Source organism: Trematosphaeria pertusa (assembly GCF_010094035.1).
Source record: "Trematosphaeria pertusa strain CBS 122368 unplaced genomic scaffold BU26scaffold_7, whole genome shotgun sequence".
Lineage (NCBI taxonomy): Eukaryota > Fungi > Ascomycota > Dothideomycetes > Pleosporales > Trematosphaeriaceae > Trematosphaeria > Trematosphaeria pertusa.
In genome coordinates this window covers 2,104,595-2,124,256 of record NW_022987218.1, presented here as the reverse complement: position 1 = coordinate 2,124,256, position 19,662 = coordinate 2,104,595, and the positions used below count along the sequence as shown (strand labels likewise).

The 19,662-nt window shown below is 54.9% G+C and overlaps 12 protein-coding genes across 12 annotated transcripts; 3 read left to right on the top strand and 9 right to left on the bottom strand.

The window, feature by feature from the left end:
- Positions 1–438: 438 nt before the first annotated feature.
- Positions 439–1,539, bottom strand: BU26DRAFT_565121 (uncharacterized protein; the record flags this gene model as incomplete). Its single annotated transcript, XM_033833357.1, has 1 exon — positions 439–1,539. The coding sequence occupies one exon, from the start codon at positions 1,537–1,539 to the stop codon at positions 439–441; it is 1,101 nt and encodes a 366-aa protein (XP_033684479.1).
- A 211-nt stretch (positions 1,540–1,750) lies between these two features.
- Positions 1,751–3,811, bottom strand: BU26DRAFT_519530 (alkaline phosphatase-like protein). Its single transcript, XM_033829074.1, has 2 exons — positions 2,667–3,811; positions 1,751–2,610 (listed from the first exon to the last, which is right to left on the bottom strand). The coding sequence occupies exons 1-2, from the start codon at positions 3,658–3,660 to the stop codon at positions 1,856–1,858; spliced, it is 1,749 nt and encodes a 582-aa protein (XP_033684478.1). The 5' UTR covers positions 3,661–3,811; the 3' UTR covers positions 1,751–1,855.
- An 885-nt stretch (positions 3,812–4,696) lies between these two features.
- Positions 4,697–5,031, top strand: BU26DRAFT_565119 (uncharacterized protein; the record flags this gene model as incomplete). Its single annotated transcript, XM_033833356.1, has 3 exons — positions 4,697–4,742; positions 4,796–4,908; positions 4,963–5,031. The coding sequence occupies 3 exons, from the start codon at positions 4,697–4,699 to the stop codon at positions 5,029–5,031; spliced, it is 228 nt and encodes a 75-aa protein (XP_033684477.1).
- A 29-nt stretch (positions 5,032–5,060) lies between these two features.
- BU26DRAFT_318605 (uncharacterized protein) lies at positions 5,061–6,061 on the bottom strand. Its single transcript, XM_033822014.1, has one exon. The coding sequence runs from the start codon at positions 5,773–5,775 to the stop codon at positions 5,272–5,274; it is 504 nt and encodes a 167-aa protein (XP_033684476.1). The 5' UTR covers positions 5,776–6,061; the 3' UTR covers positions 5,061–5,271.
- Positions 6,062–6,073: 12 nt separating this feature from the next.
- BU26DRAFT_519528 (uncharacterized protein) lies at positions 6,074–7,373 on the bottom strand. The gene has a single exon (XM_033829073.1). The coding sequence runs from the start codon at positions 7,360–7,362 to the stop codon at positions 6,349–6,351; it is 1,014 nt and encodes a 337-aa protein (XP_033684475.1). The 5' UTR covers positions 7,363–7,373; the 3' UTR covers positions 6,074–6,348.
- A 2,240-nt stretch (positions 7,374–9,613) lies between these two features.
- BU26DRAFT_595370 (uncharacterized protein) lies at positions 9,614–10,259 on the bottom strand (the record flags this gene model as incomplete). The annotated part of the gene is made up of 1 exon (XM_033834937.1): positions 9,614–10,259. The coding sequence occupies exon 1, from the start codon at positions 10,217–10,219 to the stop codon at positions 9,614–9,616; it is 606 nt and encodes a 201-aa protein (XP_033684474.1). The 5' UTR covers positions 10,220–10,259.
- Positions 10,260–10,431: 172 nt separating this feature from the next.
- Positions 10,432–10,944, bottom strand: BU26DRAFT_318578 (uncharacterized protein). The gene is made up of 2 exons (XM_033822013.1): positions 10,503–10,944; positions 10,432–10,451 (listed from the first exon to the last, which is right to left on the bottom strand). Exon 1 carries the CDS (start codon positions 10,817–10,819, stop codon positions 10,529–10,531), a length of 291 nt encoding a protein of 96 aa, XP_033684473.1. The 5' UTR covers positions 10,820–10,944; the 3' UTR covers positions 10,432–10,451; positions 10,503–10,528.
- Positions 10,945–12,812, bottom strand: BU26DRAFT_318572 (uncharacterized protein). The gene is made up of 2 exons (XM_033822012.1): positions 12,070–12,812; positions 10,945–12,020 (listed from the first exon to the last, which is right to left on the bottom strand). The coding sequence occupies exons 1-2, from the start codon at positions 12,605–12,607 to the stop codon at positions 11,071–11,073; spliced, it is 1,488 nt and encodes a 495-aa protein (XP_033684472.1). The 5' UTR covers positions 12,608–12,812; the 3' UTR covers positions 10,945–11,070.
- Positions 12,813–14,490: 1,678 nt separating this feature from the next.
- On the top strand, positions 14,491–16,408 carry BU26DRAFT_427721 (uncharacterized protein; the record flags this gene model as incomplete). Its single annotated transcript, XM_033823747.1, has 2 exons — positions 14,491–14,747; positions 14,815–16,408. 2 exons carry the CDS (start codon positions 14,491–14,493, stop codon positions 16,406–16,408), a joined length of 1,851 nt encoding a protein of 616 aa, XP_033684471.1.
- Positions 16,409–16,608: 200 nt separating this feature from the next.
- BU26DRAFT_426735 (uncharacterized protein) lies at positions 16,609–17,150 on the bottom strand (the record flags this gene model as incomplete). The annotated part of the gene is made up of 2 exons (XM_033823693.1): positions 16,609–16,875; positions 16,983–17,150. The coding sequence occupies 2 exons, from the start codon at positions 17,148–17,150 to the stop codon at positions 16,609–16,611; spliced, it is 435 nt and encodes a 144-aa protein (XP_033684470.1).
- On the top strand, positions 17,140–18,306 carry BU26DRAFT_318496 (S-adenosyl-L-methionine-dependent methyltransferase). The gene has a single exon (XM_033822010.1). It carries the CDS (start codon positions 17,514–17,516, stop codon positions 18,267–18,269), a length of 756 nt encoding a protein of 251 aa, XP_033684469.1. The 5' UTR covers positions 17,140–17,513; the 3' UTR covers positions 18,270–18,306.
- A 36-nt stretch (positions 18,307–18,342) lies between these two features.
- On the bottom strand, positions 18,343–19,418 carry BU26DRAFT_427568 (uncharacterized protein; the record flags this gene model as incomplete). The annotated part of the gene is made up of 3 exons (XM_033823738.1): positions 18,343–18,822; positions 18,876–18,922; positions 18,992–19,418. The coding sequence occupies 3 exons, from the start codon at positions 19,416–19,418 to the stop codon at positions 18,343–18,345; spliced, it is 954 nt and encodes a 317-aa protein (XP_033684468.1).
- Between the last annotated feature and the right edge of the window lie 244 nt (positions 19,419–19,662).

The following is a 19,662-nucleotide window of genomic DNA, read 5'->3' as shown; positions in this document are numbered from 1 at the left end:
TTTCGCACGCGTAGTCTAATTGAATTCCAATTCCTTGGGCAACTCGAATGGCCAAACCGACGGTCACCCAACAGCGATTGACCATATCTGAGCCCTGAAGATATTGAGCAGTGAGAATGAGAGCCTGCACAAGTTGGAGGGAGCCATGGTCTGGGCTCTCATGCGTCGTTAGTTGTTGTGATCTTTGAAAGAAGGTCTCCGCGCTTAGGTTTGACCCTTGTGACGAGTCCGTTCTCGTCGAATATCTCGACCCCAGGGCAAGAATAGTATTGAAGGTACTGAAGAAGGCTCGAAGAGAATGTACGGTCTCTTGAGATTCAGAGCACTCAGGGTCATGGTTCCACACGCTTTCGTATCTGGATGTTTCATGGAAGACTCGTAAGCGGTGTTCATCGGGGAATGTGATGACTGGATTCAGAGTCGCGGTTCGTACAAAACTCACCTTTTCATAAAACTAGGCTTGTGTAGTATAGGGTATAAAGGATACACGTGCTTCCAATAGTTGTTGAGATGTGCGTCCGCCACTCGCCGAGGAGGAAGAACTAGCTCTTCCATCAGGGTACGAACGAGCTCCTTTTCCTTCCTACTACGAGGGCGAGATGCTCGCGAGGCCGTTGAACTAGCTACGCCATCGCCCACAAAGTCCGAATGGGTGCGTTTCCATACAGAGGAAGTTTTTTGGACTTCCTTCATGAATGCTGCAGCGCTTGAAGGTCCCAAGAAGACAGAGCCTGTAACCGTTGCGGAAGGTGGTGTGCCGGCTGTTGCTCCCATGGCGCTCGCCCTTTGAGCTTCTAGAGCCTCGTCGGAGTGAGAGTTTGGAAGCGTATCCTCGATCTCCGGGTTATCTGCAGCTGCCCGAGACTTTTGTTCATGAATGATTCCTCCCAAGTCCGGCTGAAATGCTGATAGCGAACCCGTCTGTCCATGGAGCGGGCTTGCATTGCGCCTCTGTTCCACGTTGAATGAGTCTGAGCGATAAGGGGGCTCAGGGCTCGCGTACGCGCCAGGAAAAGGAGATTCGGTGTTAGGGCCGTTTTGTGCATTCAGGGGAGCACTCTGCTGGCGGTGGTTGAGATGGGACGGATAATCTGAGCCAAGGACGTTATGGATGCTTGGTAAGGATCTTTCGCCGTCGTACCGACGCAATGGAGAGGAGCAGGGGTAGCCTTTGGGGTCTTTCATCTGCGCGTGATCTTGCTGGGTCGGCGTCTGAGAATGGGGAGTTGAGAAGGGCACGCCCGTCTGTGCTTGGGGAATGCGTTTGCGGATGAAGCCACGGTCCCGATCTGGCCTCTCCTCCAGCTCTCGAATGCGGCTCTCCAGAGATCTAACATAGCTCGGGGCTACCTCATTATGAGGCTCGATGTAGATGCAGTGCTCGGGCCCCAGCTTTTTCCGAGCGCAAGCATTGCAGGTGGGCCTGCCGCCGTCGCAGCGAATCTTGCGATCTCTACATTCCTGGCACGCGAGCCGTATCTTCGTGCGTTTGGGAGGCCGTTCCTCGGCGTGGGCAGGCTGTGCCGGTGGCATACTCATGCTGGAACGGGGGGATCGTGGTGTGAGTGACGGAAGCCGCGTGAGGTGCGGGGAAAGCGGCCGAACGTTCGGAGTCAGGCCAAGCCTGGACTCGGGTGTAACCGAGGTTAATGTGAGGACCCATTATGAGCGCAGTGGAAGCATGAAGAAAAGACTCCAGCATAGATGGCGCGTGTACAGATATGAAGGTTAACTTGAGGATATTCAAGACGTCAATTGTCGAGATCCCAAGACTTAAGATGAGCATAAGCTAGCGCCTTGCCTTTACAGGGATAGCGCCTTCGCTTAGTGATGCAAATTCCAGCTCCATTAAACCTCAGGCCTCCGCCACAGTCCCTCGATGATGCGGGCCGTCGGGCTCCATGAACTGCAGCCAAGTAACCCTATCTGGATTCTCCTCTACTTTCATCGTTCTGAACTCCTCGATCTCGTTCTTCAAACCAACAACGCCCACCTCCTTCGCGTACTTCCGCCATAGTCCTACCAGCTCCTCAAGCTTCTCGGGATAAGTATCTGCGAGGTCATTCATCTCTCCGCGGTCTTTCGAGAGGTCGTACAGCTGCCATCTTCCTGGGCCCTTTGGCGGCGGCACCCAATCAATCTTCCACACCCCGCGCCGCAGCGCTCCGCAGCCCATGAGTTCCCACCCTACAGTATAGTCCGCATCATGGATTTCGAGGCCGTTTGGCGATGAGAGCCATTCTTTCCACGATTTCCCACGTATTGGCGCGACTTGGCGTCCTGCATAACACCCATCATGGCATTTAACTCCAGCCAAGTCAAGGATAGTCGGAGCGAGATCCATCACCGTGCAGAATGCCTCTTCAATGCCCGCTTTGTGAGCCAGTCCCGGCTTCGACAGAATGAACGGTACCCTGACTCCTCCCTCAGTGCTAAACCACTTATACAGCCTCGATGGAGCCGTCCCAGCCTGCGACCACAGCGGCCCGTACCAGCAATACGACGTTGCCCGCCCGATGTTGTTCAGCGAGTTGTCGTAGTATTTCTGCATATGCTCCAGCGTCTTTCCTTGCATCGTCGGGCTTGCTTCAATGGCTGCACCCTCAGCTCCTTCAGGATGTCAGCATATGGCCTTAGCGTTCATCTCCACCTTCGGGGTGTCGCACCGTTGTCGCTCATGAAGATGATATACGTGTTCTCGTACTGCCCGGATGACTTCAGATACTCGACAACCTTTCCAACATTTTCGTCCATCCGCTCCACCATGCCAGCATACACCTCCATTGTTCGACATGATCTCGCCCTTGCATCCGCAGACATGCTCTCCCACTCTGGTACTTCCGGCGCGACTATCGGATGCGGGACAATGTCCTTCGGAATCAGACCCAGCCTTTTCTGCTGCTCAATGCGTTTCAGTCGCAGCGCATGTGGTCCGTCCTCATACTCGCCCAAGTAATGCTCGCAGTTCTCCTTGGGTGCTTGTAGCGGCCAGTGAGTCGCGCTAAATGGAAGATATGCGAAGAACGGCTGGTCAGGAGCTTCCCTCTGATGGTCGCCGAGGTATTCAATCAGCTTATCCGCATAAAAGTCGGATGAATAAAAGTTCTCTGGAAGACGCCGGACAATGTGCTCGTCTTCCCGATGATAGCAGGCAGTGCTAGTAGAGAAAAATGGCGGAATCTCCTCTTTCGACGCCAATGGTGGCTCGTAACCATAATGGCTCGCACATCCGGGCAGCAGGGCAAAAGACTTGTCGAAGCCTTTCGCCCAAGGACTTTGGTCTTTTTCCAGGCCTAGGTGCCATTTCCCGGACATGCAGGTCCAGTAGCCGCCATCTCGCAGCATCTGGGGAAACGTCACAACCCGATCGTTCAGGAAGCCTTCATGCCCCGGCTGCCCAAGGTGGGACGGCGACTTTATTATCCATTCTGCTAGTTGTCCGAGGCCAGTGATGTGGTGGTCCGTTCCGGTTAGCAGCATAGCACGCGTAGGGGAGCATAGGGCTGCGGTATGAAAGTCGGTAAAGCGTAGACCATGGTAGCCCAGCTCGTCGATGTTTGGTGTCGAAATCTCTCCGCCGAAGCAACCCGTGTCGGACCATCCAAGGTCGTCTGCTAGGAAAATGAGGAAGTTGGGACGCGATGGCTTTCGAGAGCTCATGTTGGGATTAGCGGTACGTTTCGGCTTCTCTAAAAATTGAAGCGGCTAGGAACTTGATCCAGCACCTTTGCATCTCCCTACCCCACGTTTCGTCGGAAGCGCAAAATTCTTTCTTCCGGCCCAGGATCCCATGGAAGCGGTCGGATCCTCGGGTCGCGGAGCGATCCCCCGAGGTACCTGGCTTTAGTGTCTGGAAGCGCCAAGAGGCGACGAATCCTAAGGCGAAGCCACGGTTCGTGTCTCCACAACTTGTCATGCTCCAGATCCTTTCTCCGTCAGGATTAGGTAACGGGCTTTTTTCGGTGATTTTTCCGCCGCGGGCGTCGATTTATATCTATTCAGGAGGAAGACGCTATAGTGGCTTAGCATACTCCACTGTTACCGGATATAGGATATTATTTTACAAGAGCTCCTGATATGTCCGCATTACATCCATGCAAGGTAGGCTCCTCAACACCAATCGCCTTGGCACCCCACTGCCGTCTAACAGTCCTCATCGTTGATGTGCATCGGCAAGGCATCAGCAGCTTGCGAAACAGTGCTCCAGATTGCTTCGATACCAGTTTTCGCCTCTTCCGGTACTCTTGGGGGTGCATGTCTACTCATTGTAATAACCGTAGCAGCTATTAACATCCGGCTTCTCTGGACACAAGTCCTTGCGCTTCCCTCCACCACCCCTTGAAAAATCCTTTGCTTCTCATCTCACCTGCGGGCATCGAAAGCCACCGGTAGACACTAGTGTAGATAGTGCTAGGATGAATGCGTTTCGAGTGCACCTGCACGCATCCATAACGGCACGAGGTCCCGTGATAACGCGTAAGGTTCGCTCGGGTGCGCTAGCCTGCCCAGGTGCCTTAGGCGAGGTACTGACGTCAACCAACAATGTCGAGGAAGGCGCAGCGGAGAGCATAACCTCAGCCAGAACGCGGCTCTCACACCACGACCTCAATCAACCACAACGGCGAACTACTCACGAACCCAATAACTACCCGCCGCTTTCCGACTCCACCTCAACCAAACCACCACTAACTCTAAAATGCCGCAATACGAGGAAGGCCAGACCGTCCGTTACAAGGCCATCGGTGGCAAGTCACTCGTATCTTCCTCCCACTGCTAGCCCGCTAAGCTCTACCAGGCCCCAACTCCAACACCGCCGAGAGCACAGGCATCATCAAGAAGGTGGCCACTGAGCCAACCACCCTTGCCCACCGCAAAGTCGATGCGTCCGAGGAGCGGCCCCGCTATGAAGTCTGTGTCCGCATCCTTGCTGAATAAGCGCGGCGGCACTGACATTGTGCCCAGATTGAAAATTCCAACACCGGCAAAACCGCCGCTATCTACGAGGAGAACATTCTTCGCGTTGCGAAGTAGTCGGCTTCTGTGTCGCGACTGGAGTGTGGAGTGGAGGATCTGAGCGTGGGATGGTCGAATCTGAGGGAGGATCGGACTTCAAAATGTGGAGTTCCGGATGGGCATGCTGGTTCGCTAAGATAATGATGGAATTGAGCTGAGTGAATTATCTCACGGCCTGTAATCAGGCACCCATCCTCGATTCATCTCCGGAGTGTGATTATGCAAATATGAGCATCTAGCTTCGAGCGGAAGCCGCTATCAAATGCTACTCGACTCGCATCTAGAATGGCTGGCCATTCCATTCAGAGAAATAACAGCGTTAAATGTGGTAATCGGCACGATTCGATTCGATCCGAGGCGGATGGAAAGTGGAGGATACCAGTAGCTTCCAAGATGGCCCGCTAGCGCTGAGCGTATTACTAAGCACGTCGCAGGACCGTCCGGAAGCGTCTTTTCTTCATTCATCGTTCCAATGCCGCCTGCAACCCTTTTCGTTTCCACATCATCAGGTCGGTACTGATAATGGACGACGATACCAACCCTCAGGGCGACCGCAGCGTAGACGATGCTGAGCCTCGCAAACCTGGCTCGGAGGATGCTCCCCCATGACGCGCCGCGGGAACGTCTTCGTCGCTCGGAAACACCCCCGAGGTGGCGTAGGAGTGCGATCCTTCCTTCAACGCACCCAGCTTCCGACGGACTCCAGCAAAACGGTGTGTAGACGAGACAAAGAGGAGTTGGAAGCAGATGAGAGCAAATCATTGACGAAGAGGCGAAGAGCAAAAGAGAGAACAGGAAATTTTATATCCTCGGAACCAGGAAGCCGTCCAATGCTTTCCCGAAGCAAGCCTTCTACCAGAGCCGGAGCGGTCAGTGTGCTCTATAGGTTGGTGACTTAAAAAGAGAAAAATCAATCAATCAATCTGTTATTACTGCCCCACACGCTAGCAGAGACATACGCACTTTCAACGTACAATGGCCTTTGATGCCGTGGAAAGCGTCATCGCAGCTGGAGCTAGACGAGAAAATCAGATTCCTAGGTACTTCCTTCCACTATTCTATTTCGTAACATAAGTTCTGCTTACATTGGAACAATTGGCGGGAGTTTCTGGCACACAAAAGGCCATCCTCGCCTCAAGAACCCCTCCCTCCATCTCTCAGATGATCCCAATGGCGTCCGAGGCGCGAAATTCCTCCGCGGCACGCCTGCCGCCTGTCTCCTATGCGGGACTACAGGATCCCTCGGAAATCCTCAGCGACCCCTCAGCATAGCAGCTTCCTCAGCCGTGATCGACTACACGCCCATACTCCCACTCCGATTCGCATTAACTTGTGCTATAGCGACTCAGCTGTGGCGCTCTCGCGCTCACGGCGCTTCTTGTTCTTCTGCCAGCGCTGGTGCCGCGCGTTTTCGCCCGCCTTCTGCTCAGCTGGACGCCGCTGGTCCTTCTTCTCACGCTCTTTCGCTGCGGAGTTCTTGAAGAACTCATCGGCTGCCTCCATCGCCGCCTTCAGCTTCGGGTGCTTGTCCAGGAAGGCGGCAAACTCTTCCGGGTCTGGGATGAATCCCTTAAAGCGGCTGTGGGTGAGATGGTTCACCATTGATGTCCACAGCGGGTCTTTGTCAGAGGTCGCCATCCGCTCGACGGTGTCAATCTCAGAGTATTCCGGTAGCGACGTCTTTAGGTAGTCCAGATGGTACTTGAGGATGGTTTTCGTGTAGCGCTCCATCCCAAGGAAACGCGCTGCCCGAAGGAGAGCCATGTTCTCCTCGAAGGTGTCCTGGAAAGGCACCTCACCTGCTTGGAATTCCTTGGAGCTCTGGAGAGGCCAGGTGACCAAAAGGGTGCGAATGGCGGCAAGGTCCACGAAGCCAGCCTCGAAAGAATACTCCAGCGACTCCGGTTTTTTTCTGAAGTGGTCGTTGAGCATGCGGGAAGCAGCCATAGCGGCGCGCTTGGCTACATTGGGGACGCTCTTCTCGCCAACGTAGATGACCATTTGAGGACCCTCAAAAAGCGTCTGGCGATGCGGGCGGCTCATTTGAAGCAGATCATCTACCTCTTGCTCGACAACGGGGCTCTGTGTCCTGGCTTTCTTCGCCTGCTGCTTCATTGGCTCAGCAGTAGTGATCTTGATCGTTTCGACCGAGCCAGGGAATTTTAGTGCTGAAGGAGACTGTGTGACGGGGTTATCAGACGCACTTGGCGATGCTGTGGTTTGCGACGGTGTTGGAGACAAGATAGCTGGAGCAGTGACTTCGGTACGTTTCTTCTCTGGTCCAGTTGGCGCGGGTGCGGCAGGGTTCTTTGATACGGTCGGTGTCGTGGCATTTTCAGAACGTGACATAGTAGAGGTACGTTGGCCAATTTGCTTCGGAATGGATACAGCAGCCCAGGCTCTAGCATTGCGAGTAGAGAAGCCCGCCGCAGCCGTAGGTGACTTGCCCAACGCATTAGGCGCTTTCGTGGGCTCCATGTTGCGGATATCTGAAGCGGTCGGTACAGGCTGGACTTCAGCCTTAGCAGATCCCACCAGCATCAGCTTCGAAGATGCTTTGGAAGGCTCGCAACCCTCAGAACATGCAGAAGCCGATAGCCGCGATGCGTCGTTGCCAGATGTGAGAGCAGGGGCCGCAAACGAAGGGCCTCCCTGTGAACCAGTCTTCTTCTCGGACTTGCTACCCTTTAGCTTATCTTTAACGCCCTTGGGCTTGCCTGTTGGGGCGATAGGGTCGACGCTATTAGTGTCTTTCAACACATCGAAGTGATTCGAGGGAGGCCACTGCGACGAAGATCGAGATGATTTGGACAGCTTGGGTTCGTCTCGATCGGCCCCGGGGACAATGGGCGAAGAAGGCGTCTGCTGGGCCGCTGAGGCGACAGCACTGTACGACTCGCCTGGCTTCGCCAGATCTGATGGCGACTTGATCTGATGGCCCAGAGCTACCGCTGCGGAAACGGACTTCGTAAGAGGCGGCCCAGACTTCGCGGAGGAGCCACTTTGCTTGACAGCCACATCTACGTCAGTGAGCCGAAGGACCTTCGCACCGGCGAAAGCAGGCTTAGTAGGAGTTATGTTCGCTGTGTTGGTCTGGCCAGCCCGCTCTTGGGGCTTGAATGTTTCCTCCTTCGTTGTGGTGGAAGCGCTGGCCTTTTGCGCAGCCTTTCTATGGCGCTTGCGAGCTTTTTTCGACGTTCCTTTGCCCGGTTCTACCTGTGCTGGGTCCCTATCATGGTGTTAGTATGTACTAGCGTATATAGCGCAGAGTTAGGAGGCGTACGACTTGGCGAGTACGGAGTAAGCATTGGAGCTGGTAGCAATATGTGCCATTGTTATACACCGATCAGCTCGAGAGACGCTTGTCGGAGTAGCTGCGATCTGGACGTGATTTGGAACACGTGGGCACACAGGAGCACGTGTCTTTGGTAGCAAACCGAGTAGCCTGAGGAAGCACCGTTGGTCGATGAAGATAAAATCCACGGGAGCCGTGAGATTAGAAAATGTTGTGGTGTAGGTGTGTCTGTGAGACCGGGAGGGGAAGAATTTTGGTGCGCTGAGACAGGTATTTACTTTCGAGTGAAACCTCAACGACTGTCAGACACGCCACAGGCAAGGAGCTAGGGGACAAACCTAGCAACGGGCACAAATAATGAGCGCCGTTGCTAGGTGAGCCTTCAGCAATGTGCATCGTGTAGCGCACGCTGACGTTGGGAGTCCAAATTCTGGCTGGCAGTCGAGCAGCACACTCAGGAGTGAATACGCGTTTCAGCGCACGGCCCAAGAAGCGCTCAACGAACATAATTCAAAGACAGATATTCCCGCAAAGCTTATGCCTCTTTCGTTCCAGGAGCTCCCTCAGACGACTGCACGGGTCAGTGTGGATGCCACCAATTACGGCTACCGCTCCCACCAAATTAACGGAAACCCTATCAGCACCCGGCTCTTTACGCGCTTCTTGTCTCTTAACTCAAAGGTTCCAATAGCCAATAGAACGCTCACAGTTCTCGTCATAGCTCTAGCCGCCATTCCGGTTTGATTTCTTGCGCTCCCATTCTCAGCGTATCCAATCTCCTGTATACTCATCGCTCAGTGGGATCTCATTGTCTGACGTTCATACTACGAGAGCCGCTTGAGAGGCGACTCCAATCGCTAATCCTTCATCTAAAGAACGAGTTGGGGATGAATCAGGACTACGAAGAGGCTTTTGGTGGTGTTGTCGCGGAGAGAAGGCGGAAACCGAGGAACGATGTACGGCTGCACATCAAATCGTTTTGTCGATCTGAGCCGGCCCGCTGATTGTCCCGACGTCTGTCCCAACATACACTTCTTCTTCACGGGCAAGCATCGAATTTTACGTTCAAAGCTCCTCCCCCCTTTTCTTCTCGATGCCGATTCCGCCGGTGCTTTCCTGAATCACCGTTCCCAACGGCTCCTTCAAAAGCAAATATGAATTCTTTATCCTAGAAACATCCACACCTCACCTATCGTTAAAGCCATTCATCTGCAACAGTTCATTATCACCATAAAAAGCCTCCATACAGATCAGAGAGCCCTAACCCCCAATCCAATCACTCCCCCCAACCTCCTCCCAACTCCACTACACACCGCCCCTAAGCCTCCCAAGCTTCATCAACATCCCAACAAGCGCCTGCTGCCTCACATGCAGCTCCCGCACTCCCACATCCCCGCGGTCCGCATCTTCTCGCCTCTCACACGCAGCCTCTCTATTCTGCGCAACCGCCTTCCCGTCCCCATTGCCGTTGCCGCTGCCATTTACGCTCTTTACCGCTTCATACCTCACGGGGCTCAGAACATGTCTCTCCTCCCCCGCCCTCTCGACATCCCGCTTAAACGTGTCTACCATGACATCATCAGCGTTATCATTCTCAATCAACACTGTCCGGTCCTTTCTTTTTTCCATGCCACGTATGTACATACCCCAAGCGACTCCCAAAAGCTGAACATCCCTCCTCACGCGTTCCCTCGCTTTCACACGATCCGTCTTTTCCCACGCATCGCCGCTGAAGGTAGTGAGATCATCTAGCGATAGCGAGTGCAGGCGCTGCGTCACCGCCCTCGAGACGAGCTGTCTGTACTGGACCGCTCGCGAAAACGCAAGGTTCGCATTGGAATTGTACGCCGCGTTTTCACGCTGGTGAGTCGAAGAGGTAAGTGGAGGAGGGGAATCAATGTACGGCGCCATATCGAGAGAGTGAGCGGGCCTACGGTGTGGAAGGCTGGTGGTGAGCGGTGGAAGGCATGATCTAGCGAGCCGCCGTACATCTCTCTACCCTGATTGCCCGTTTGCAAGTCCTCTGATTGAATGGATTCTTAGAACGTACTACTGGGCGTTCGCCAAACGGCAGTAATGGCGCGGCTCACACTGATGCAGGCATAGCGCTTCACTTGTGTCACCTCCATTTCAATTGAAGAGTCTAGCTGAACTTTAGCATTGGAAATTACAGTGCACCTTTCGCACCACGCACGCCTATCAACAAGGGAATTGGCCTTCCTATTCCTTTCCCCGAGCCCTCCTAGCCGTATCAAGGACATGACAAACATCGCAAGCATATGCATAACCCCGGACCCACCACCTAGCCTTGGTCCGCGGGAGGCCGGTAACTATATACAAGAAGAATAAGGCAAATAGGGGTCGGGCCGACGGCAAAGAGCACCAACGTCGACGGCGAACCCGGGGTATGAGACACGCACTAGATGCCAATCTCGCGTGCCGTAACAGAAGGACAAGAGGAATGAAATAATAACGCAGAACCTTGGAAGGACCGATCAAGACACAAAACATTAGCGCGCGACCGTCGTAAATGCGGCCGGTATTAAGGAGAGTATGTGGGTGAGTCGATATTTTGTTGGGGTATTTGCAGTGCGTGCCGTGCGGGGACGCTGGACGCTAGGCTCCTCGGGGGTATACAAAAGGGAGCCGACGTCGATAACAGTAACAGGGAAGGAATGCCGGCTCTATGCACGTGCATGCGTGTCGTGAGGAAATATTGCGGAAAAGACAGTATAGAAGTACAGAGAAAAAGGTCCAGATCGTCATACATTCTCCGTGAAGCGGGAGCTCCGTGAGCCATCGTGTGATGGATGACTTCTCCCTAGGGTGCCTCGCGGCGGAAAATCTGGGTTGGGAGTATGTGGTGGGCTTAGCGTTGACCCTCCACCATTGCGGCTGGTACCGAATGGCGGCGCGTCGTCTGGATGGTGGATTATGGGCGTCCGTGCGGGGCTGGGCATTAGAGTCTCTTTGAGCCCTACTGCACCAGAGCTGGAGGGCGGCTCGGTCTCCTTCCCGAAGTCTTTGGGGACGATGCCTGGGCCGCCGTAGAGGCCCTTGTCGTCGCGATAGAACGAGGATCCAGACATTGTACCCTCACCACGAGCAATCTGCTCAGATGTTATGCCTTCGCTGAACGCTGACGGAAGCTTCCGTCCGGATATCCGCTGGAAGCCTCGCTCGCCCGTGCCGCTGCTCCCTACAGTCGACCTGGAGGCACCTGAGAAGCGGTTCAGGAAGGAGGGAGGGATAAAGCTGGTCCGGGCAGCCGACTGGGTAATGGGCTGGTTATCAGTGCTATCGTCTCCTGTGAGCTGAGTAGCGCCACGTTGTGCGCGCTTGTGTCGCCTGATGAGAAACAATATCAGAGCTAGAAGAAGTGCAGCACCTGCAAGACTCCCGAAGACAGTGCCAACGACCTGAGGAGTCCCGAGAGGGCTACTGCCGTCAGAGCCGGCATTGGTTACCGCGGCGGTCGTTGTCGCTGCCGGAGGCGGTGCCGTGTTTTCGGGGTTGCCACCCCCGCCACCTCCTCCATAAGCAGAGGTAGAGGTGGCCGCGCTTGAAAAGCTGGAGGAGGGTACTGATGTAGACGACGTTGATGTTCGGGTGGATGAGGTCGAAGGTCGGCTGGACGATCGCGATGATGACGAAGATGATGTGGAGGTGCTATTACGCGCTGAGGAAAATGATGTTCCTAACGTGATTGTACCTATTTTCCGTGTCAGACATGAAAAGTGCATACAGGTGGTGCAACTCACTAGGTATAGTGGAATTAAACCCCGCCGAAGAGGGGAGTGCTGTGCTTGTTGGCGCAGGCGAAATGACAACTTGTGTGCCGGAGCCTCCAGCGACGCCAGTTGGTACGCCTGAAGGCCATGGATATGCGGGAACTGTCAAGTCGCTTGGAAAAGGAGGTACTGCAGGAACCGAAGGCAACGGATCCGTGGGTACTGCCGGCACCTGTGGTATTGAAGCCGTCGCAGTCTCCTGCCCGATAATATTTCCACTGGCATCCAAAGTAGCAACAACTTCCACTTTCACGGTCAGAGTGCGAGACGTTTTCTGCTCCGCGCGCCGGTGGAACAGGCGATGAGCCCGTCCCATGACAGCTCGCCCTTTCTGTTCCCGTAGCAGCAACGGCTCGTCGAGACTGTCGTGCAACAGTGCCTCCTCCTGCTCCTCCTCTTCCCTCCGCGGTCTCTGTACCGCCTTCCCCTGGGGCGATACGTCCTGCGCCCAGTGGCGGTAGCGTGAATCGACTCTGGATATACGGGACGGTAATGCTATCGTTTCCATGAGATGTTGGATGGCCGACGCTACTTAGGCGCGAGTGGTGCTCTCAGAGATGTGGCAAACTCAATATCGCGGTGCATGGGTTTAGAGAGCGTAAAAAGTTGGATGTGGACGTCGGCGGCGATGCGAATGAGCGGACGATGAGGCTTGAGCTCTTGTCAAGGTCCAGTCAATGGATGCGGTGTATGTACGGTGGTGAAAGAGCGTGGAAAGCTAAAAGAACGGACGCCAGATAGACCGGCAGTGGAACGAGTGACCTGGTGAGCGATCAGCGCTCCAATCGCTTCACGGGTGAAGTCACAGGTAGAGATGGCAGCATACACACCTCAGTCGACCAACATTCGCTCAGCTACAACGTGCGGGCGGGCGGCAATTTTGCGCAATTCGCGTGTGGGCGACGACGAGCGGTGGGACCCTTTATTAGAGACGATATCTGTTGTGCTATGGTACACGGTCGGGGGGTTATCGCGTGACGGGGCTCGATGGGTTGTGGGTTGGCAAGCAGCACTCGGTCCTGGACGCGCTCCAGCGCTGGCAGCCCGGAGAGGGTCGGTTGTCGCGACGTCGCAGCGGAGGTCGTGGTGGTGAGGAAGCGCACGCTGCGCGACAGAAGAAAGCCAGCGAGGAGAAGGCTGGCGATGGGGTGGGCACACGGGACGTTGGGAGGCGTGGCCAATGGGCGCGCAGGAGGGCCGGGGTTGCAATTGGGATCCCTGCGCGCAAATTTCGGCAAGCCAGCGCAGGCATAGCACAGACCCGCTCACGATATCGTGATGACGAGCGCCGGGGGAGGGCTGGGAGCGATAGAAAAGGAGTTAAGACGCCCGGCAGCGAGGGGTGTTTGTTTGGACAGAATGTTTAATCGTGGCAAATGCCGTGCTGGCGCAGGGCAGCGTCTCACCTGAAGGGCCGCCGTGTTTCTCTGCCGGTTCGGCGCAGAGAGGGCGCACGGGCCCACCGATGAGTTCCAATTTCTTGTCCCGCTGCAGGAGCGATGGAGCGATGGAGCCGCCCGCGCTTTCCCAACGACGGACTTGTCACTGTCAGTCACCTGTGCACCACCGCAACGCCTGATGACCGGAGCTCGACAGCTGTATTTTTGGCCGTGGCCGCCCCTATCATGCCCGACTCAATCTCTGGTCTGACGCGAGAGCACGTCGGGAATTGATGGGCGGCTGGTAGTTCGAAGCAATTTGCGGTTGGAGCCACTCAATATTGCCAAGCCGTCGCGACGGACGTTGCGACCGGGGTGCTACGTAAGCATGGGCGCCATCACGTGGGCCCACATACTGGTGTATTCCTGAACTGGAGCCTTTCACACGTCTCGCACGCAGTAGTCAGACCCGTCTTTACTATTCCTCCGAAGCCATGCAAGATTCATCGCTAGTCAGGCACGCCGCATGTTGCCACCCGTGAACCGTGAGGTTCGGATCAAGTATTCCCCGCAGTCTAAGTAATAATGAGGGGCAATGCTCTACCAACACCGCAACACAGGCCTCAACCACGCCAGTGCAGTAGGAGATAGCCGTTGCAGAAGTAGTTCCTCGCATTTGGCGCCTCCCAGCTACGTGTTTACTCCTCTCTACTTTGCTTGCCCATTCAGCGATTAAACATGCACGTCCGAGCCACGTCACTTCTCCAAGATCCTGTTTCGGTCCAAGAAGCGGCAGCCAAGCTTCGACTCCATCTCGAACATAACCCTTCCACTTCCTCCAGAATGGACGTTGTTTAAGTGACTGCCTCAGCCACTCAGAGCCCTCGGCATGTCGTCATCACAACAGCCGGCAGGCGCGAACCACCACAATGACGATGCTCCACCACCGCCTCTTCCCCCACGGCCATCGGGCGATGTCTACCATACTCATCCTTACTCCTCACACACGGCAATGTCTGCGCGCGACCCGCGATCTTCATCGACCCAGTCGCTCGTCCCGGATGCCGAAACGGCCGGCAGGCGACGGCTGCTGTTAGTCTTCATCCACGGCTTCTTGGGGGACGAAACCAGCTTCCGGAGCTTCCCAGCACATGTGCATAATCTCGTGACCATTACTCTCGGCGACTCGCACGTTGTGCATACCAAGTTATACCCAAAGTATCGATCGCGCTACGCTCTCGAGGTCGCAAGGGACGAGTTCTCCAAATGGTATGTCTACCTAGGTAGCACCAAGCTTCGAGAGTCACGCTAAGGCGTGTCCTAACTTCCGCAACAGGCTCGCACCACATGAGAACCCTTGGACCGATGTCATTCTCCTTGCACACTCCATGGGCGGACTGATTGCTGCCGACATAGCTCTACTATTCCGCCACCGCATCATTGGCACTATCAACTTCGATGTTCCCTTCGTTGGTATGCATCCCGGTATCGTGAAAGCTGGACTTGGGAGCATCTTCAAACCATGGCCCATGCCAGAGGAGGCCGCAGTAGAGGCGGAGGCGGATCCGACTTCGAGTGGGAAAAGGCTGAGCCGCATGAATACGCTCTTCAACCCCAGACCATCCGACCCCAACTTCAACCCAACTTTCTACAACGATGTGCATCTCCCAGTTCGGAAAGGCTGGGAAAACACGCTGCATTGGCTGAACAAACACTCAAACGGCATCGTCAAAGCTTCAAAAGGCTTGGTGAGATCGCACCTGGAGTTCGGTGGCGCCATGGCAGACTATCGCTCTCTGAAGGCCCGTTATGCGAGGATCCGGGCTTTGGAAGAAGACGACGAGAAGAAGAGGAGATCTGCGAATCCCGAAGTTGAGGATCCCCCCCGCATACGATTCGCGAATTACTACACCGCCAGCACAGGGAGGCCAAAGAAGCCAAAGTCTCCAAAATCGCCGTCTCCATCTCGGCCGGCCAGCAGAGGATTACAACACCAAGATAGTAACACCACCGCGCTTACCTCTGCCTCGCAGTTGACGCTGAATACAACTCCGCCGGATACTACGCCGAGAAGCCCTCGAATTTCAGTCGAGCAACATCGGGACAACGAAGTGGTGCCCGTTACACCAGAAATGCCACCATCCGCGACGTCTCCGATAGGAGAGTTACCGTTTGGGGAGAATCCTGTAGAGAAAGATGGACCTCACTTACCTGAGATCCCGCCCATACCCCAGGAGCCGCCATTTGTCGATCTTTCACTGTACACCGATGAAGCGCAGATGGAATCGGCTGAGAAAGAGTACGAGCAAGCCAGCAAAGAGTATCAGCAGGCAGTCAAGTCACGCAACAAGGTCATCAAGGAGCGATCGAAAATGCAGGAGAAATTCAGGAAACAGAAGGAAAAGGAACTCACACGAAAGAAAGTTCCTATTCACGAAAAGAAGACAGAGAGCGCTATTGAGCCCGAGCAGCTCGAGGAAGACTTTGGCGTTATGCAGCTGGGAGTGACCGGACAGTCTCACAGCCAAGGGGCGAGCCCATACGGTAACTACGATTTCTCGCACAGCGCCATCTTGAACCAAGTGGACCCGAACGAGCAAAGCCATCCGTCGTCCACGTATACGGATTCGACATATTCGCTTGCAACAACAGACACGAATGCGTCTACGCCGGGGCCCGAAGGCGCTCCCAAGAAGAAGCGCCTCAAGAAGTTCTGCATGCTGCCGCCCAAAGATGCGTATGGTAATAAGGATCCCACGTGGATTCGTGTCTTCATGGAAAACATCGATGAAGTCGCGGCACATACGACGTTATTCTTCATGGGTGAGACGTACGAGCGACTCGTAGGAGATGTAGGCGCGCGAATCGAAGACTGGGTCAGAGAAGCGGAGAGTCTGAGAGTTGCAAGGGAGATGGGAGGCCTGGCTTGATTTTTGGCCACATCGAGCGATGCCCGTTCATTTCTGCGCTAGAGACCGAGGAATTACAATGACCTCGATTCCCGGCGGATCCCTAGGGTCTACTCACTGCAGTACTCTACGCAGCTGTCTTGGGCCTCCGTAGAGGCAAGCTGCATCCCCGCCATGAACCCGGCGCTAGCCCCCAAGCACCCATTGTCTCCCGTCGTGCTCTACATCCCGCATAACCAGAGGAAGCCCGCGACGAACCATGCCCCACAAAGCCACCCCAGCACCTTGACCACGATCTCGCTGCCCTCGATCGCTTCGTTGAATTTCTCGATGAACGGGACCCTGAGTTGGTTCCTGTCGTTCCAGAAGTTGGCCATCTGGGTGCGAGAGAAGAAGAGGATGGCGGTGTTGAAGAGCGCCGCGGCAACGAGGTGTTTCTGATTGTGGATGCACACGAGTAGCTCTGCGGTTACGAAGGATATGAGGACCTAGAAGTTATTAGCGGGTGGTCTGGTCGATCTGATTTAAGTACTCTTAGACGGCGACTTTAGAAAGCCACTCCAGAAGGCCTTCAACAAGTGTAGGGGAGATGTACGGCGATGGTAGCACCCATTTGCGTGGTACGTGTCCTGTAGAGACGCTGGGCTACCGTGTCGAAGTACTCCGCAACCTTATCCGTCTGCTCCTCATACTGCCGGAAGCGCGTAATGATATGGTAGCAATGATACATTCCATAGCCCGACACCAGAAGAAGACCGATCATTGGAAGAAAGGTATGCGGTGGCGAGGTGGAGTCCATGTCCGCCATGTTGCTCGTTGCTGTGTATATCGTAGAGGAATTTCCGGAAAAGAAGGATCAGCAACGGTATTGAGGTTTTTGGTTTTGGCGTTTCCTCAGACCCGGAGACGAAAAAGGCGGTTGACAACAGTCACCGACGTCATAGCTGCTCGTAACTTTCACCCCACATCGTACTCGCTTATTTTAGCTCAGGTACCAATCCACCCTTCCAGAAAAGTCTAAAGAACTGCCCCTCACCTTCACCTTCACTTCCACTCTCACCCTTCACTCCCGCTACATCCTTCACAGATTCTCATTCGCATAGTCCGAGCAGTTCGCTGAGAAGGGATGTCGAATCCAGCGCACCTAAACCCCTCCGAACTGGGCACCAAGTCTTACTGGGACACCGCGTACACGACCGAGCTCCAGAACTTCGCATCGAACGCCGACGACGAAGGAACGATATGGTTCAGCGACGCGGGAGCCGAGGAGCGCATGCTGTCATTCTTGGAGAACCTCGCCGACGAGGGGCAGTTGCACAAGGGTGGAGAAGAAGCTGCCGACGGAGCTGGGGAAGGAAAGACAAGACAGCTTACACAGTTCCTCGACCTTGGAACTGGGAACGGACACCTGCTGTTTGTACTGAGAGAAGACGGCTGGTTGGGCGAAATGGTGGGCGTGGATTACTCGGCGCAGAGCGTCAAGCTCGCGAGAGAGATTTGCACGAGCAAAGGCGAAGACTACGCTGATGTGCGGTTTTACGAATGGGACGTCCTTGCCCAGCCGCCCGGCGCCTGGCTTCCCTCGTCTGGCTTCGACGTCGTTCTTGATAAAGGCACATTCGACGCGATTTGCCTCTCGCAGGAGATGGATGCGCAGGGACGTAGAATATGCGAGGGCTATAGGGAGAAGGTAGAGAGGTTGATAAAGAGAGGAGGCAGGTTTCTGATTACAAGTTGTAATTGGACTGATGAAGAATTAAAGGGCTGGTTTGAGGTTGACGGTGGAGAGCTTGTGTACGAAGATAAGGTGAAGTATCCGAGCTTTACGTTTGGAGGGAGGACAGGGACGAGTGTGTGCACGCTATGTTTCAAGAAGAGGTGATCTAGGTGTGCTATGATCTGGAGATATCGACAACACCCTCGAGCTTTCGCTCAGACAACTCCTTGAGAAGCTGTCATGGCTCAGCTCGACGCCTCAACCTCGCCACGACCAACCACTTCTTCCGCTCGCCGATATCCTCCCGCCCACCGTCTCTCTCCTTCGCCCATGGACGGCGCTTACCCTCCGCATTCATCTCGTATATCTCCTCGATCTGCATTCCCACCAGGGGTACCGTCTCCTCGAAGAATGGAGCTACCCTAGCACGCCCGGTATGGAATCCAGCTATGACGAATATGCGAGCGTCGGGAGACTCGGAGAGGAAGTGGAGCATGGAGTGGGCGAGGTTTTCGTGCTCGTGCGGCATCCAAAGGCAGTCGGCTGCCAGTATGCGCGTATGGCGATGGGCGTGTGAGGTTGCGAACTCCGAAACGAAGTCGCCCCATTGATGGCCCTGGACCATCATTTTGGAGCGGAGATCGTGAGGGAGATTGTTGGAGACGTTCGTCTCGATCGTGTCGAGAATCGGCGGTGCGGGATAGTCGGTGATGGCTACCTAGTTGACGTCAGCATCGCGCGGCTCATCCGCCAATATCATTAGGACCGTACCTCTTCAGCTCCCGTCAGAGCACTCATTATGCCACCCAATCCGACTCCTGTGACTCTTCCATCAGTCTTCCTTTTCGCTCTTTGATTTGTTTGTATTTGCGTTCAGCCCAACGCACCTGCACCCAGCTCAAGGACCCGTTGTCCCTTCACGCTCCACCGCTCTTCTTCCTCTCTACTAGTCCACCACTCTCCATCCTTCCAAGCCTCGTGCTCACTAATCGATTCGATCCCAACACCACTGTCCCGCGCCCTATTCTCCCCCGGTCTTCCTCCCATCAGCTCCGCCATCAATATCCCGGCATTCCACAGATAATGCGCAAACTTGCGCCGCTGCTCCTCGCCATCAACGTCCGCTGTCCTGAACTCAAGCTCTTTGTATGCGGGGTTCGAGGGCCGGTATAGGATCACCGTGTTCGGATCATCGCCGTGCTGGTTCTGCAGGTCGTCCGTGAAGATGCCGCCGAGGGACGACCCGAAGATATCTTCCGGCGAGAGCGGCGAGTCGGTTGGGCGGCGGAGGGAGATTAGCGACGGGAGGAGCATATGTGTGTTGACAATCGCAGTATCTTGAAGCCCTAGACAAAGACTTGGACGAGGAGAGAGTTCGATGGTTTGACAGCTGTGGGTGGGGCAGTCGGATTTAACGGATTTTGGGTTAGCGTGGGGCAGGAGGAAGAGCGCATCATTGATGCTGGGTTTCAGACCTCGGGATATGAGAGGTGAGCTTACGACTTGTCACCACTTTGTTTACGACCTTGGAAACTTCGTATTGTTATCAATCGCACCT